A 13,261-nucleotide genomic window follows, 5' to 3' on the forward strand; every position below is an offset into this window, starting at 1 on the left:
GATCGAAATCGGTTGACGTTTTTATGGAGTTACGACAAATTAAGGATCGGAAAAATTGTAAGAAATCTGCAATTTTTTTACGATCTTTCAAATCAAAATTTTGCAGCACGCATAGAAGTTACCAAGATCTGCGAAAGGCATTTCATAAATTCTCGTTATAGACTCGGATAAGAAAGTTAAAAGAACGAGAGCTTTTTATGCTTTCCTTTGTCATTCCAAGTAATAGCAAAATTTCAAGGAAAAAGCATTTTAGTCATCGATTACCAATCCCTCTATCATCGAAAAAGAATTCGAGTCGTTCGATGCAGTCTTAACACAGTTATCGCGTTCCAAGAGGTGTAACGGAGAGCCCCTTTTTTCGACCAAGTGTACACCAAATAAATGCTAAAGCAATAGAACAATATTGAATAATATCGTTCATAACAATTTATGAACCGCGAACAATATTAATTTTATGCAACCGTGGATACGTTAATAACAACGAAAACCATGAGTAACTGTCGTTTTTGTAAAACGTTGCCAGTAGCGGCGAGTGTTGGCATACCTGTCGGCGGATCCAACGAGGTGCATAGGCAAAAAAAAAAAAAGAAGAAACAAGGCCCATAAAAAAGCGGACAGAAAATTGTGAAAGCTACGCGGCCGGGGTACAAGATTAAGCCCGCTTATACCAGGTCCGGCTTAGCCCGCCAACGTTTCCGTAATTTTGAAGGATCCGACCCAAGCGCGGGGATATGCTTTCGAACCGCGTTTAAACAATATTCATTTTATTGCATGGTAATTCGCATCCGTCTGGGATCCGACGTATTTTAGGCTCCCGTCTGTACGATCTAGCCGGCCCGCTCGGGCCCGACGGAGTCCGCAGGTAAGGCCCGAACATTTTATGACCGATTTTGCCTGCGCTTTCTGCTTCAGCAAAAAATACGTTTTGTGTAGGTAGCAGCGGCGCGACGAGACGAGGGACAGGAAGGGACGCGGCGCGGCGCGACAAAATAAGGCCCAACTCGATTTGCTGCCCGATGCGACGACACGCCGTGCCACGGCATACCGCCAATACCCTGCCACGGCTTATGGCCGATGTCACTCGACCGTTTTAGTGTACTCCCCTAAAGGTATTAAGCTGAGAACGAAGTAACTAAGTATAGTTTTTTCCCGCGAACAAAGCGGCGAACGACTCCCAGATAATCCTTTGCGTGAACGCTGAATTGTGTGCACTCTCCTGTTCGCCGTCCTCGTTCAAGAGGATCTCGTCCGCAATCTCAAAATTTGATTGCTTACGAAAACAAGCACCTAACGCGAGGAGCTCGTAGAAATCTTACATTGCGAATGAATAGCTTACATATACCCGTAGACGTAAATATTGGGTTGGCAACTAAGTAATTGCCGATTTGTTCAATGAAATCAAAAATTTTGTTTTACTTGGAATGAAGTTTAATCTGTAATGTATTTTCCATTTTGTTCGATGACCCTTTGTCATCTCTCCGACAACTTGAAAATTCCACGCTCGTAGAAAGTCTGATCCAATATATCAACAAACATTAAATTATTGCTATAATTACCATGAAATTAACCAAAGCGGACGCGATAATATATTTTATGTGTATATGTTATTATAATATATATTTTATTATTAATATATTTTTAATGAAGAACGGAATAACGGTGGCCGTACCCGGACTCTCGCTAGAAATATCTAAATTAGGGTGACAAATAGTTTGGAATTTCTCGGCGAGTACAGTTCGAAGATGAGTTTCTTCGATTCGAGGAATCTCCTGACCGATTTCGAAGGTCAAGTACTACTATACTACTACTATACTGTAAGTTAGAAAAATTGATTTAGATTTACAATTAAAATCTGTAAGGAAGTTTAATCTGTAATGTATTTTCCATTTTGTTCGATGACCCTTTGTCATCTCTCCGACAACTTGAAAATTCCACGCTAGCAGAAAGTCTGATCCAATATATCAACAAACATTAAATTATTGCTATAATTACCATGAAATAAACCAAAGCGGACGCGATAATATATTTTATGTGTATATGTTATTATAATATATATTTTATTATTAATATATTTTTAATGAAGAACGGAATAACGGTGGCCGTACCCGGACTCTCGCTAGAAATATCTAAATTAGGGTGATAAATAGTTTGGAATTTCTCGGCGAGTACAGTTCGAAGATGAGTTTCTTCGATTCGAGGAATCTCTTGACCGATTTCGAAGGTCAAGTACTACTATACTACTACTATACTGTAAGTTAGAAAAATTGATTTAGATTTACAATTAAAATCTGTAAGGAAGTTTAATCTGTAATGTATTTTCCATTTTGTTCGATGACCTTTCGCCATCTCTCTGACAACTTGAAAATTCCACGCTCGTAGAAAGTCTGATCCTTTTCGACCAAAAACTGAGTTAAGTGAGATTTTACAGCGTCATCATCGTTAAAAGTTTTACCACGAAGGGAGTTGTCCAGGGATCGAAATAAGTGGTAATCCGATGACGCGAGATCAGGGCTATATGGTGGGTGTAACAGCAATTCCCAACCAATATCCATCAATTTTTTCCGAGTGGACAAAGACGTGTGCGGCCTAGCATTGTCCTGCTGGAAAATGACACCTTTACGATCGACCAATTCTGGTCGCTTTTCCTTGACCGCTGCATTCAATTTGACCAGTTGCTATAATAATAATTTTATGATATAACATTTACGGATATCATAAAAATGGGAGTCAGAGACATTTGTAACTGAAATCGGCGATTACTTAGTTGTCAACCCAATATATTATCAAAACCTCCTTGTTGAGACTGAGGCTAATCCTTTTATTGGTTTCAATATTAACACTATGCCGTCCGGTGGCACCACGCTGGTGCCATGCAAAAACTATCTGTTGTATGCCGGTGGTACCACTTTGGTGCCATTTTAGAAAACTGAAATAACATTTGAACTATATTTCTTGCGTGTTAAAAAAGTCAGCAAGCTAACAATAGCATTGTGGTCGCTTTTCCTTGACCGTTGCATTCAATTTGTCCAGTTGCTAACGTTCACGGATAATAAAAAATAACATAATAATAATAATAATAATAATAATAATAATAATAATAATTTTATAATATAACATTTACGGATATCATAAAAACGGGAGTGAGAGTCATCTATAACTGAAATCGGCAATTACTTAGTTGCCAACCCAATACATGGATGCGGACTACTTTACTAACTCTACGTACGTTTGAAGTCGTGCTACCGAAATTTTCCACAATTTTCACGTAACAAGTAAACAATAAAAGCTGAACAGCAGCGCGGAACAATCGCATAATTCTTTCGACGACCGCCCGTCGCGACGCGTTCGAATCGAGTCGTTCAACAATAGAAATAGAAAATCTTGTTCACGAACCGATCGTCGTTTCGAAACGCATCGAATTTACGTGCATAAGTTGTTTCTCAATTTCCGGGATTGTTTTCGCCGAAAACTCTTTCTCTGGCAGTAGACATAATCAAATTTATTGCAGGCTCGAGAGTAAACAATTTGCGTAATAAATAAAGTTATTTATTATATTTATTTTTATATATATTAATTTATTTTATATATTTATATATTTATATATTTACATATTTACATATTTACATATTTACATATTTACATATCTACATATTTACATATTTACATATTTACATATTTACATATTTACATATTTACATATTTACATATTTACATATTTACATATTTACGTATTTACATATATACATATTTACATATTTACATATTTACATATTTATATATATATATATATATATATATATATATATATATATATTTATATATTTATTTATTAATATATATTATATTTATTTTAATATTATTATTTTATTATTTATCGCTGTTTGGTATCGAAGTCAACGAGTCAGAATGATCCGAACGCAACATCCTCGCGGCCTGGCCCGATTACGTTTATACGTATGTACGTGTGTGTGTGTGTGTGTGTGTGTGTGTGTGTGTGTGTGTGTGTATGTGTGTGTGTGTGTGTGTTTATGTATACGTGGCTAGACCGTCCCCTTTAATTTGTATCGACGTTTTGTGCCACGAATCACCGGTCATAATACCCGGCTCGATCGTTTTTAAATTGTAGGGTTTAGACTAGGGTGCGCCGTTATTGGAGAACTCGCCATCTCGCTCCGCCCGTGAAGATGCAGCCGTTCAAAGACTTTTTGTACCATTTTCTGGACAGCGCCAATGCAACATCACTGAGAATGGGCAGTCCTAAACCGAAGCCAATCCCCTAGGCAACCGGTTCGACCGCTCCAACAAATGGAACCGCGACTCATGTATAGTCTTCTGCGGTCTGCGATCCGCGGCTATGGGACTACAGCCGAAGACGGATACCATAAATAAATATATTATAAATTTATATACCATAACTTTATCTTTATATATAATAATAATATATATATTATTATTATTATATATATATATATATATTATTATTACATATATATAATTTATATACCATAAATTTATCTTTATTTCACCGAGAACGAAATTTCAATCGAACATATTCACAGTTGACGCTACCGTCAAAGTGACCCACTTCAGGTCTCTCGTTCTAAAATTATTTACCGAAAGCACACAAAAATGCTGTCTCGGGAATTTATTCGAACGATTCGTTCGATCGAACGTTTCCTCGAATACGGTAATAAAAATCAGTTGCACTTTATATAATCGAATCGAATCCGGTTACTACGGTCTGTAGTCGCTCGGTGCTTTTAGCGTTAGGTAAAATTGTTCAGTTTCTATGTTACCTCTGTTCTCATTTCTACTCGTGACGCTTATCAATTTTGCGGAACAAAAAATCTTAGAATCTTAGACATATCTCGATGAATCATCTGTTTCGTAAAAGCTACAAATTCGAATAAAGAGAAACTCGAGTGACTTGAATACCAGTGGCATAAAATGAACGATGTCGGTCTAAAATTATTCGTAATGATTATGTGCATCCCTCCCGTACCATAATTATTGCTAATTAGAATCAGAGAGAAATAAGCATTGCACTATCACCACATGACGGTAAACGCCCGAACTAAATTTCTTCTGTATGCGGTATGCAGGATTGCCGGAAAACATTAATTACTGCGGAACTGGACCATTAAAAATTAAACCAGGGGCACATGATCGTTCGGAAGAATCAACTGCGTCGACATAACGAAAAAGAAGGTCATTTATTGATGAAAATAAAGAGAACACAAGATGCCACCACGATGATACCACTTTTGTCACAAAGTGCTATGAAAAAAAAACCAGCACGAATTATTTGCTACTGAGCACGCCACTACACGTGGTGGCGAAACGCTGAAACTGTTAGTCAAAATCGACTGTCGATAATTTTGTCTGTTTGATTCAACAGTTTCACACTAGGTGGCGCCAAATTTAAATTTTGTTGAGTTTAACTAAAGATGACTAGAATTATGTTAATAACACTAGAAAGACTGAAACTTAGTATATACCTATATTTTTTTTATATTATTCACAGTTGTATAACAGGTTATTAGTAAATATTAACAATAAAAAAATGTAAGATACGAATAACGAGTACTACTTTAGCTTATTGAGCAACTGCAACTTATCTAGTATATGCCCAAATCGACGATTTATCATGTACTTGTATGTTATCATGTAACGGTAATCGAAAAAAATGAAAAATGTTATTTCGATGCAGAGCCGAGTTGGTCATATAAGAAATTTACTCAATTCAATAATAAGAGTCATTTGATTATTTTAAATTTCCCAAGCAGTCAAAACGACTGCTTTTGAGCAATATAGGTATAACATATATATATTATTATATTAATTGTAAAAATTATTATATTATTATTATTATATTAATTATATAAAATGTTATATATTATTTTTTTATTTTAATTAGATTTTATTTCAATTAGAAAAAAAATTATGTATATAATGATACAATTTCTTAGAATTTTATAACTTTTTGTACAACATATAAATGCGTTCATTAATAATTGTTGTTACCCCCCCCCTTCTTCATATTCTATATATATACTGGATATGAAGAAGGAGGGGGGGAGGTAACTACAATTATTATATATATATATATGTATATGTTATATATATATTGGAAATAAAGAAGGGGGGGGGAGGTAACTACAATTATTAATAAACGCATTTATATGTTGTACAAAAAGTCATAAAATTCTAAGAAATTGTATCATTATATACATAATTTTTTGTCTAATTGAAATTAAAGAACAGTCAAAAAAAATGACTTCCTTGGATAATCTAGTGTTAACTGAAATGAATAGAATGTGTAGAACCTCTGGTTTAATTTTTAGCAATGCATTGCTAAAAACAATTAATTGTGCTTAATTTATGTCTTGCAGTATTGTTATTTGTTATTTTTTTTTTATATAAAGGATCCTAAGTTCCTGTTCCTATGCCCTTGGCTTATTCATTTTGGCATTAATTTTTCCATCATTATTTGCTGAAATTTAGTTCGTGGCCCATAAAGTGGCTATTTTAAAAGAAAAATCATAAATACACATAGGTTGTTTGGCAATCTGAAAGATTGTTGTAAAAAGAGCTAATCTATCACATCCTGCCTTAGATGCCTGTTTTCATTAATTTATATTGATTTTTTGTGTATGGTGTCTTCAACTTTCTCATGTTTTTGTTTTGTTTTTCGAATAGGCTTATATGCATTATCTTGCATACCAGTGATTTGGACTGCAGAGTGGTAGAAGAGAGATCTCACCATGGGATTGGATGATGCCATTCTGCAGCACAGTTCAGAGTAGTCTCCGAAAATGTTCTCTCTCTCTCTCTCTCTCTCTCTTTCGAACCCTGCCACTCAGTCGATAATGTGATTATGTATGCATACTCAAAATACATGTTAGATGTCGTACCACCCGAATTTCAAAATGACAACTGTAAATTTGCAAAATTGAAATATGAAAGAGATTAACGATCATTTTTGTTGACGCCTGTAAAATTGTTACTGACATTCCCGTAATTGCAGAGAAAGTTAACAGCATCGGGAAGAATCTTATATTTTATTTCTTGAAAGAAATTATTGGCAAAAAACAATCGAAGCTTTGAAAATGCACCAATGTCAGTCACAGAACAAAGGCTTTCACGCAATGCTTACATTTATTAAACTTAGTAGCAAAATGTAGTAATTATAGTTGTGTAAAATAAATGGTCAATCTTTTAGTAGAAAACGGTTACTGCGAAAACAATGACGTTATACTTACCACTCCACTTAGAAAATCCGTGCTAGAAAATAACATTGAATTTACTATAAATGAATTTAAAAGATGTGTTGAAACATATAATAAAACTCCTGCAAAATAAGAAATATTAACACAACTAATTAAGCAAACTTCAAATTCATCTGGAAAATGCAATCATTTATTGAACGATGTATATCGTCTGATAGTTAATGTTCAAGGAAAAGAAATAGCGATAGTGAATATAGCAATAGCATTAGCACAATGTAATCAAAAAGAAGAATTGCAAAATTTATTGAAGGTATTATACTACTATTTATATATAATTAGTAAAGTATGTATTGTACTTTATTTTTCGTTCGAACATTTATCGTTTCAGAGTAATTGCTTGTCTAGCTACACGAAGAAATGGTACAAAAAAGTGTACAACCAAGTTCAAAATTTGAAGCAGATTTTATCAAATTTATGACAAAATATGAACTCCTATTTTCTACAAATCACGTCATAAAATAATATCAAATAAGAATGTAACATTACGTAAAGTGTATATATTAATAAATAGGTTTTAGATTCTCTTTCAACATAGTGTTATAATTAGTCATTAAATTAAAAGTATCTTCCTTTATTGGGCCATAATTGTACCGTTCTCTTTGCTTGCAAATGAAGTCTTTAATTCTTTCATGTTCTTCTATTAACTTTTCTATGGTATTTTCTAATAAGTCAATCTGAATGTATATTTCATTATTTCCTAATCGGAGTTTAATCTCATCGTATTCGGACTGAAGCGATTTACGTTCTTGTATATTTTCCGATCGTTGTTTTTTCAGTTGTTCGCATTCCTCTATTAATTGTTCTTGCTTCGTCGATAATTTTGATTTTAAATTATTTATATCTTCCAAAATTGTTAGTTTGTTTTCCTTCTTATTTATTTTTTCACTGAGATCTGAAAACTCTGCTTGAAGTCTCTGTTCCAACAAGTCTACTTTACCCAAAATTTGCTGCAACTTTAGATTTTCTTTCGTTAATCCTTCATAACTTTCATCATTGTCGATGTATTCATCATCATTGCTGGAGATTATATCGTGCAAAATAGCCATTTCATTGCCGTCTACAATATCTATATCAGTGTTTAATATGCTCGAAATGTTTTTCAAATAATCAACCACTTTCTCTTCCAATTTATATAATTTCTTGGTTTCGTCTTGTTTGTGTTGTTCGAAAGTAGACATAAATTGTTCCATGGCTTCTTCTTTTTTACGAAGTTCCTTGTATTTTATATGTTTCTCAGATTGGTTATCCTCTATATCGGCTTCCAATTGTTCAAGTTCGTGTTCCGCTTCTTCAATTGCTTTCTTTCTTTCGGCTAACTGGGCTTCGGCAGCCGCGATATCCATATTGTCTTGCTTAATTTTCTGCAGTAACTTTTCTTTTTCCTCTTCCGGAGATATTCTACGTTTCTCTTCTTCCCTTAATTTTCCTCTTTTCTCTTCTATCTCTATAATTTGAAGCTGCAACTTTACAGCTTCTTGTTTCAAAGGTGACAAAGCTATTTCTTCCTCCAGAAAAACTTGTTCTTTAGATAATGCATCCAGTTCTTGTTGCATTTTATTTATTTTCTCTTGCAAGCTTGCTTTCTCTTCCAGCAATTCGGTATATTTTTCTTTCACGTTCGAGCTCATACTCTCAACAAGCCTGTCTCTTCGTTTCTTTTCATTTTCCAATTGTTTCTCTAACTTAATTAACTGTTGTTCTAACTCCTTTCTTTCCTCAAACATATTTTCAATTCTTGTTAAATTTTCTTCGTTCTTTGCTGCGAGTTCATCCGTTTCTTGTTCTACCGTATCTTTCCCAATGTCCGATGTCATTTTATCCACTACAATGTTATAGTCTGCCAGTTGTCCCTGCAAAGTTATCAATTCTGTAGCTAAATCTTTGGCTCTTTTATCGTAATGCAGATAAGTGGCGCTCTCTTTATTCTGATCTTCGATATCTTTCATAAGAGTAATAATTTCTTGATTCAATTCCCTTATTTTCAGTTGCAAAATACCACTGTAATACCTTTTGTCTTGAATTTGCCTATAAACAAAAACTGTATATTATAAAACAATACTCTTTAGTCATTCGTCGGTCATCGATCAGTCAGTGTCAGCTCAACTCAATTCATTCTAAACCAAATACAATTAGTCATCTCGGTATTAAAACCATTCTACATCAACCTATCATCCGTATCACTCGAAAGAGTCATACGGAATCACGCAGACTCGGTGTCATATAAATTTGAATCGGAGACTTACGACCTCCGTAGATTAACAGTTTCACTGTTCGATCTCACGGAGAAAACGTGACAAAACAAATACTATTACAGTAAAGATATTCTCTCTGAATAAATTTACCTCATCATGGACAATCCTCTACCTGTGCCCGGTCTGACACCAGCTACTCCATGTTGAGTTATCGGTCTTTCCATGATATTGATATTTGTTTGACCAAGCATAGGAACTGTACTGTTCGAATACATCGAACTACCAGAACTTGTAGCTACTCGGGAACTGTTAGCTTGCATTTGATTGAATAAAAAAGAAGAAGTCGGTGGTCTTGCCAGGACATTTTGTCCAGGTGTAGACGGTCGCGTACTTCCAGAAGTAACATAATAGTCCCCTAATTCATGTCTGGTTGCCCTACGAGATCTATCAAACTTATTTTGCAATACAGATACACCTGTCGACGGTCTTTGCATCGCGTGCGATTTGTTTCTACACCGATTTTCACTTTTATCGGTCTATTTGTAAAAGATACGAACTCGTAACTGTTCTATCCGATACCTCGCGTTGTTCTACGGGACAACTAGTGTTTGTCAACTTTGTTTTACATTTCGTTACCATGGTAAAGCTGTACATTGCAAAAATAGCAGCCACCATAAGTCAGTGATCTTCAACAATCTTCAAGCTGCGTGCCTTAAGCCGGGGTTCTGCGCCTGCGCAACTCCTGCCTAGACTTCGCAAATCAAAGTAAAAAATTGAGGATTTTCGAAGATAAAACTCGAAAATCTAAAAATTTTTTCATTTCTGTAGATACACACCTATTATGATAATGTAAAACTATACTCGTGACTCGAAAATATAAAAATAGATTGGATACCGAATATGAAATACCGACTTCGATATTAATATTTAACGGAATCATTTGATCGAACTTGCAGGGAAATTGTTCGCTAAAAGAAAAATGTAATCAATTAAATGCATGTTTCGAAAGTTCGAAGACCGTTATTCTAAATTCTAAGCTTCGATCTTTCATCGAAAAATGAACTTGTAAATTTCAAGTTGGAACGATATTCGCTTTATCTACCGAGGATAGGTTCTAGGTATATAGAAAGGCAACACGGTAGGTGGCAGCAAAATGTTATCGCGGAGATGCAGTTGCTAGGCAACAAAAGTGACGCGACGTGGCGGGCAAGTGACGATGTACGACGGCGGTAGCGACGGCGACGGCGACGGTGACGGCGGTAGCGACGCCGATCCCTCGAACTTGAATTAATATACGAGAGTCCAAGAATATCCTCCGTGTGCCTCGGGGACTCGGGGTAGCCAGAAAGCAGCCGGCGTTCGCACGGTGACCCTCGTCGAAGCTAGGTTCGGCCATAGCATCGGGATTCGGCTGCCGTCGAGGCAGACACTGGCAGAAGCGTGTCTGAACGCCGCGCCGTTCACTCGTGTTCACTCGTTCGCTGATTCGCTTACCCAACCGACAGTCCCGACAGACCGCACACGCTCGTTCTCTCGTTGGCATTCTTCTCGTCTTCGTTTTGTTTTCTTTCTCCCGTATTTTATAGGTTGGCCACCGCGCCGTATGCACGGCCAGCACATGTGTACTCGTACTCGTTGATAGCGCGTCTAGTGCAGATCGTAGAAAAGCCACCGGTAAACCGGTTTCACCGCAACAAAGCGGTGACCTCCTCGTGTTCGAGAATGCTTTGAACTGTGACAAGAATTCTTTACTTGCGTTTAGAGGGAAAAACGTCACGTTCGGTGCGCGTTAAAACGGAGCTAAACATTACCCTGCACACGGGATATTTCGCAAACATCGGAGAATACTTGAAGGGAGTGTGATGGACGAAGAAGAAATCGACGGCGTGAAGTCACCCATCAAAAGGCTTGGCTCCACACGGAAGCTGCTCGTCTTCAACAGTAAGTTGCAACCACGCACTTCTGCATCTTTCTTTCTCTTTTCATCTCTCTCTCTCTCTTTCTCTCTCTCTCTCTCTCTCTTTCTCTCTCACACACACATACACGATACACACGCGTTCTCTCTCCCTTTTGCTTTCTTTTTTCTTCCTGCTTTTACCTAAAGAGAAAGTCTCCTTTTTCCTATTCTATTATGGTTCTATATGACGTACACTCTGATCGCTCGCGATCATTGCAAATTATTAAATACACGAATGACGCATTAAGTAACAAGGTTCGATAATATTTTATGCATAATAGATGTTTTAGAATGGCTAGAGCATGTTCGATGTGTCCGAACAAGCCTGTACACTGTATGGCCGACAGATGTTTGAAGTTTCGTTAGAACGTGCAGCCAGTGGTACAACAGAGTTTCAAGCAATTATACGATGGTTAATGATCTTCACAATATTACAAATTAAACTTACGATCGAATCGCCTTCGTATATGCAAAAATGGAGGAACATTTGGAAATGTTTAAAAATAGATAATGTTTGTTGCGTTAGGCGATTTATGCGGTCGTGCAATTGCAATGGTACCCGATAGAGACGAACGAGGTGCTTGCACGTCTTCCAGTTGAAATGTTGGCGCGGCGGCTTGAAACTGCCCTGTCTGCATATTAAAGTCGTGGGAAGCACCAAGGATCGGTTTCATAGTATTCTATATTCTCGCGAAAACTCGCATGCCAGACGTTGTTGGATATCATCTTTCCGATCACGCAGTTATTATAATACTATCGACACGGTCTGCAAGTCGTTTTTCATAGTCAAATAACGCGTATACAACTTTAGAAAAAGCAAGAAGCTATTGTTAGAAAAATTACAAAATATTGATCACAGTTTCAAAAGCTTTTCCCCCGCCCATAGTCGGTGTGCGTACCGTGTGAAACGTGTTCAGCATTCTTATAATTCGATTCAATCGAAAGTCCCTAGAAGAACGTACATCGGCTGCCCATCCCTACTTCCGTTTACAAACGTTCGAGGTTCATTTTTATTTTGTTTTAACGCATGCCCCTCCTCCGAACGCTGATCCCTCATCCCTTTCCCCCTAAATGCACACACGTTCAACAGTTCAGTCATCGCGTAGATGCGTATCTGTATTCTTTGATGGCTGGCGGCGCGCATGCGTACAATTCCGTTGTTCGCTACGGCTGTTTCCACCACGAAGTCGCGTGTGTGACTTAGTCCATCGTTTCCTTTATGCATGGCTTTTCGATTTATACTCTCCTAGTCTCTGTAACGTTGTTCGTTCCAGCATAGAAACGAATGTTCGTCCGTAACTAAATTATATGTATACACTGTAAACGCGGGTTTAACGAAAAACAATGCACTCGTACGTGGGCTTTGTTCGATCCGTATTTTTGAATCTATAAATACCACTCCGGAATTTCGATCAAATTTTTTCGAACAATAAACCATTATCAAACAGCGATATATCCGAGATGTGTGTAAGGTACTTTTCCCTTGTTTGCACACGAACGGCTCGAGTCGTTAATTTCACTGGATCCGATTAGTAACGTGATCCTTAGTTGAGTATAAAAACAGAATTTGAATCATTCCCCTCTTGCATCGTTGCAGTTGCAACAGATACTCTAAACTCGGTCATGAAGAAGCGTATTTCTTTTCTAGTACCTTCGGAGTTTAAAAAAAAAAGAAAAAAGGATAGTGTGGAAGCAATAATTTGCTGCATCGGGCAAATTATTAATAGATGCAAATGTATACAAGTTAAATCGATTTACTATATTCAGTCAAAGTCGAAATCCAATAGACCTACCTCCGAAATTAAATAACAGATGACTCTGAC

The 13,261-nt window shown here is 36.6% G+C and overlaps 2 protein-coding genes and 2 long non-coding RNA genes across 5 annotated transcripts in view; 3 read left to right on the forward strand and 1 right to left on the reverse strand.

Annotated features, from left to right (window-relative positions):
* Window positions 1–390: 390 nt before the first annotated feature.
* LOC143259724 (uncharacterized) lies at window positions 391–4,376 on the forward strand. The gene is made up of 3 exons (XR_013033754.1): window positions 391–862; window positions 934–1,109; window positions 4,127–4,376. It is a non-coding gene; the product is annotated as an uncharacterized LOC143259724 (long non-coding RNA).
* Window positions 4,377–6,829: 2,453 nt separating this feature from the next.
* LOC117228153 (uncharacterized) lies at window positions 6,830–7,819 on the forward strand. Its single transcript, XR_004492240.2, has 2 exons — window positions 6,830–7,539; window positions 7,618–7,819. It is a non-coding gene; the product is annotated as an uncharacterized LOC117228153 (long non-coding RNA).
* Window positions 7,569–10,206, reverse strand: LOC117228147 (intraflagellar transport protein 74 homolog). Its single transcript, XM_033483861.2, has 2 exons — window positions 9,632–10,206; window positions 7,569–9,314 (listed from the first exon to the last, which is right to left on the reverse strand). Exons 1-2 carry the CDS (start codon window positions 9,973–9,975, stop codon window positions 7,790–7,792), a joined length of 1,869 nt encoding a protein of 622 aa, XP_033339752.2. The 5' UTR covers window positions 9,976–10,206; the 3' UTR covers window positions 7,569–7,789.
* A 509-nt stretch (window positions 10,207–10,715) lies between these two features.
* LOC117228143 (SLIT-ROBO Rho GTPase-activating protein 1) overlaps window positions 10,716–13,261 on the forward strand; it is a 33,556-nt gene continuing 31,010 nt past the window's right edge. Inside the window, exon 1 of one of the 2 annotated variants that reach the window (XM_033483857.2) lies at window positions 10,716–11,422. In XM_033483857.2, coding sequence (XP_033339748.2) covers window positions 11,344–11,422 — 79 coding nt within the window. In that variant the 5' untranslated portion in view covers window positions 10,716–11,343. The remainder of the gene's footprint in view (window positions 11,423–13,261) is intronic. The other variant, XM_033483847.2, reaches the window with a different exon arrangement.

This window comes from Megalopta genalis, chromosome 6 (genome assembly GCF_051020955.1).
Source record: "Megalopta genalis isolate 19385.01 chromosome 6, iyMegGena1_principal, whole genome shotgun sequence".
Classification (NCBI taxonomy): Eukaryota; Metazoa; Arthropoda; class Insecta; order Hymenoptera; family Halictidae; genus Megalopta; species Megalopta genalis.

Coding starts and splice junctions, on each gene's coding strand:
- LOC117228147 (XM_033483861.2), bottom strand. CDS start 9,975: ATGCAAAGACCGTCGACAGGTGTATCTGTATTGCAAAATAAGTTTGAT. Junction 9,315..9,631: donor AGAGGATTGTCCATGATGAG/GTAAATTTATTC, acceptor TTTTGTTTATAG/GCAAATTCAAGACAAAAGGT.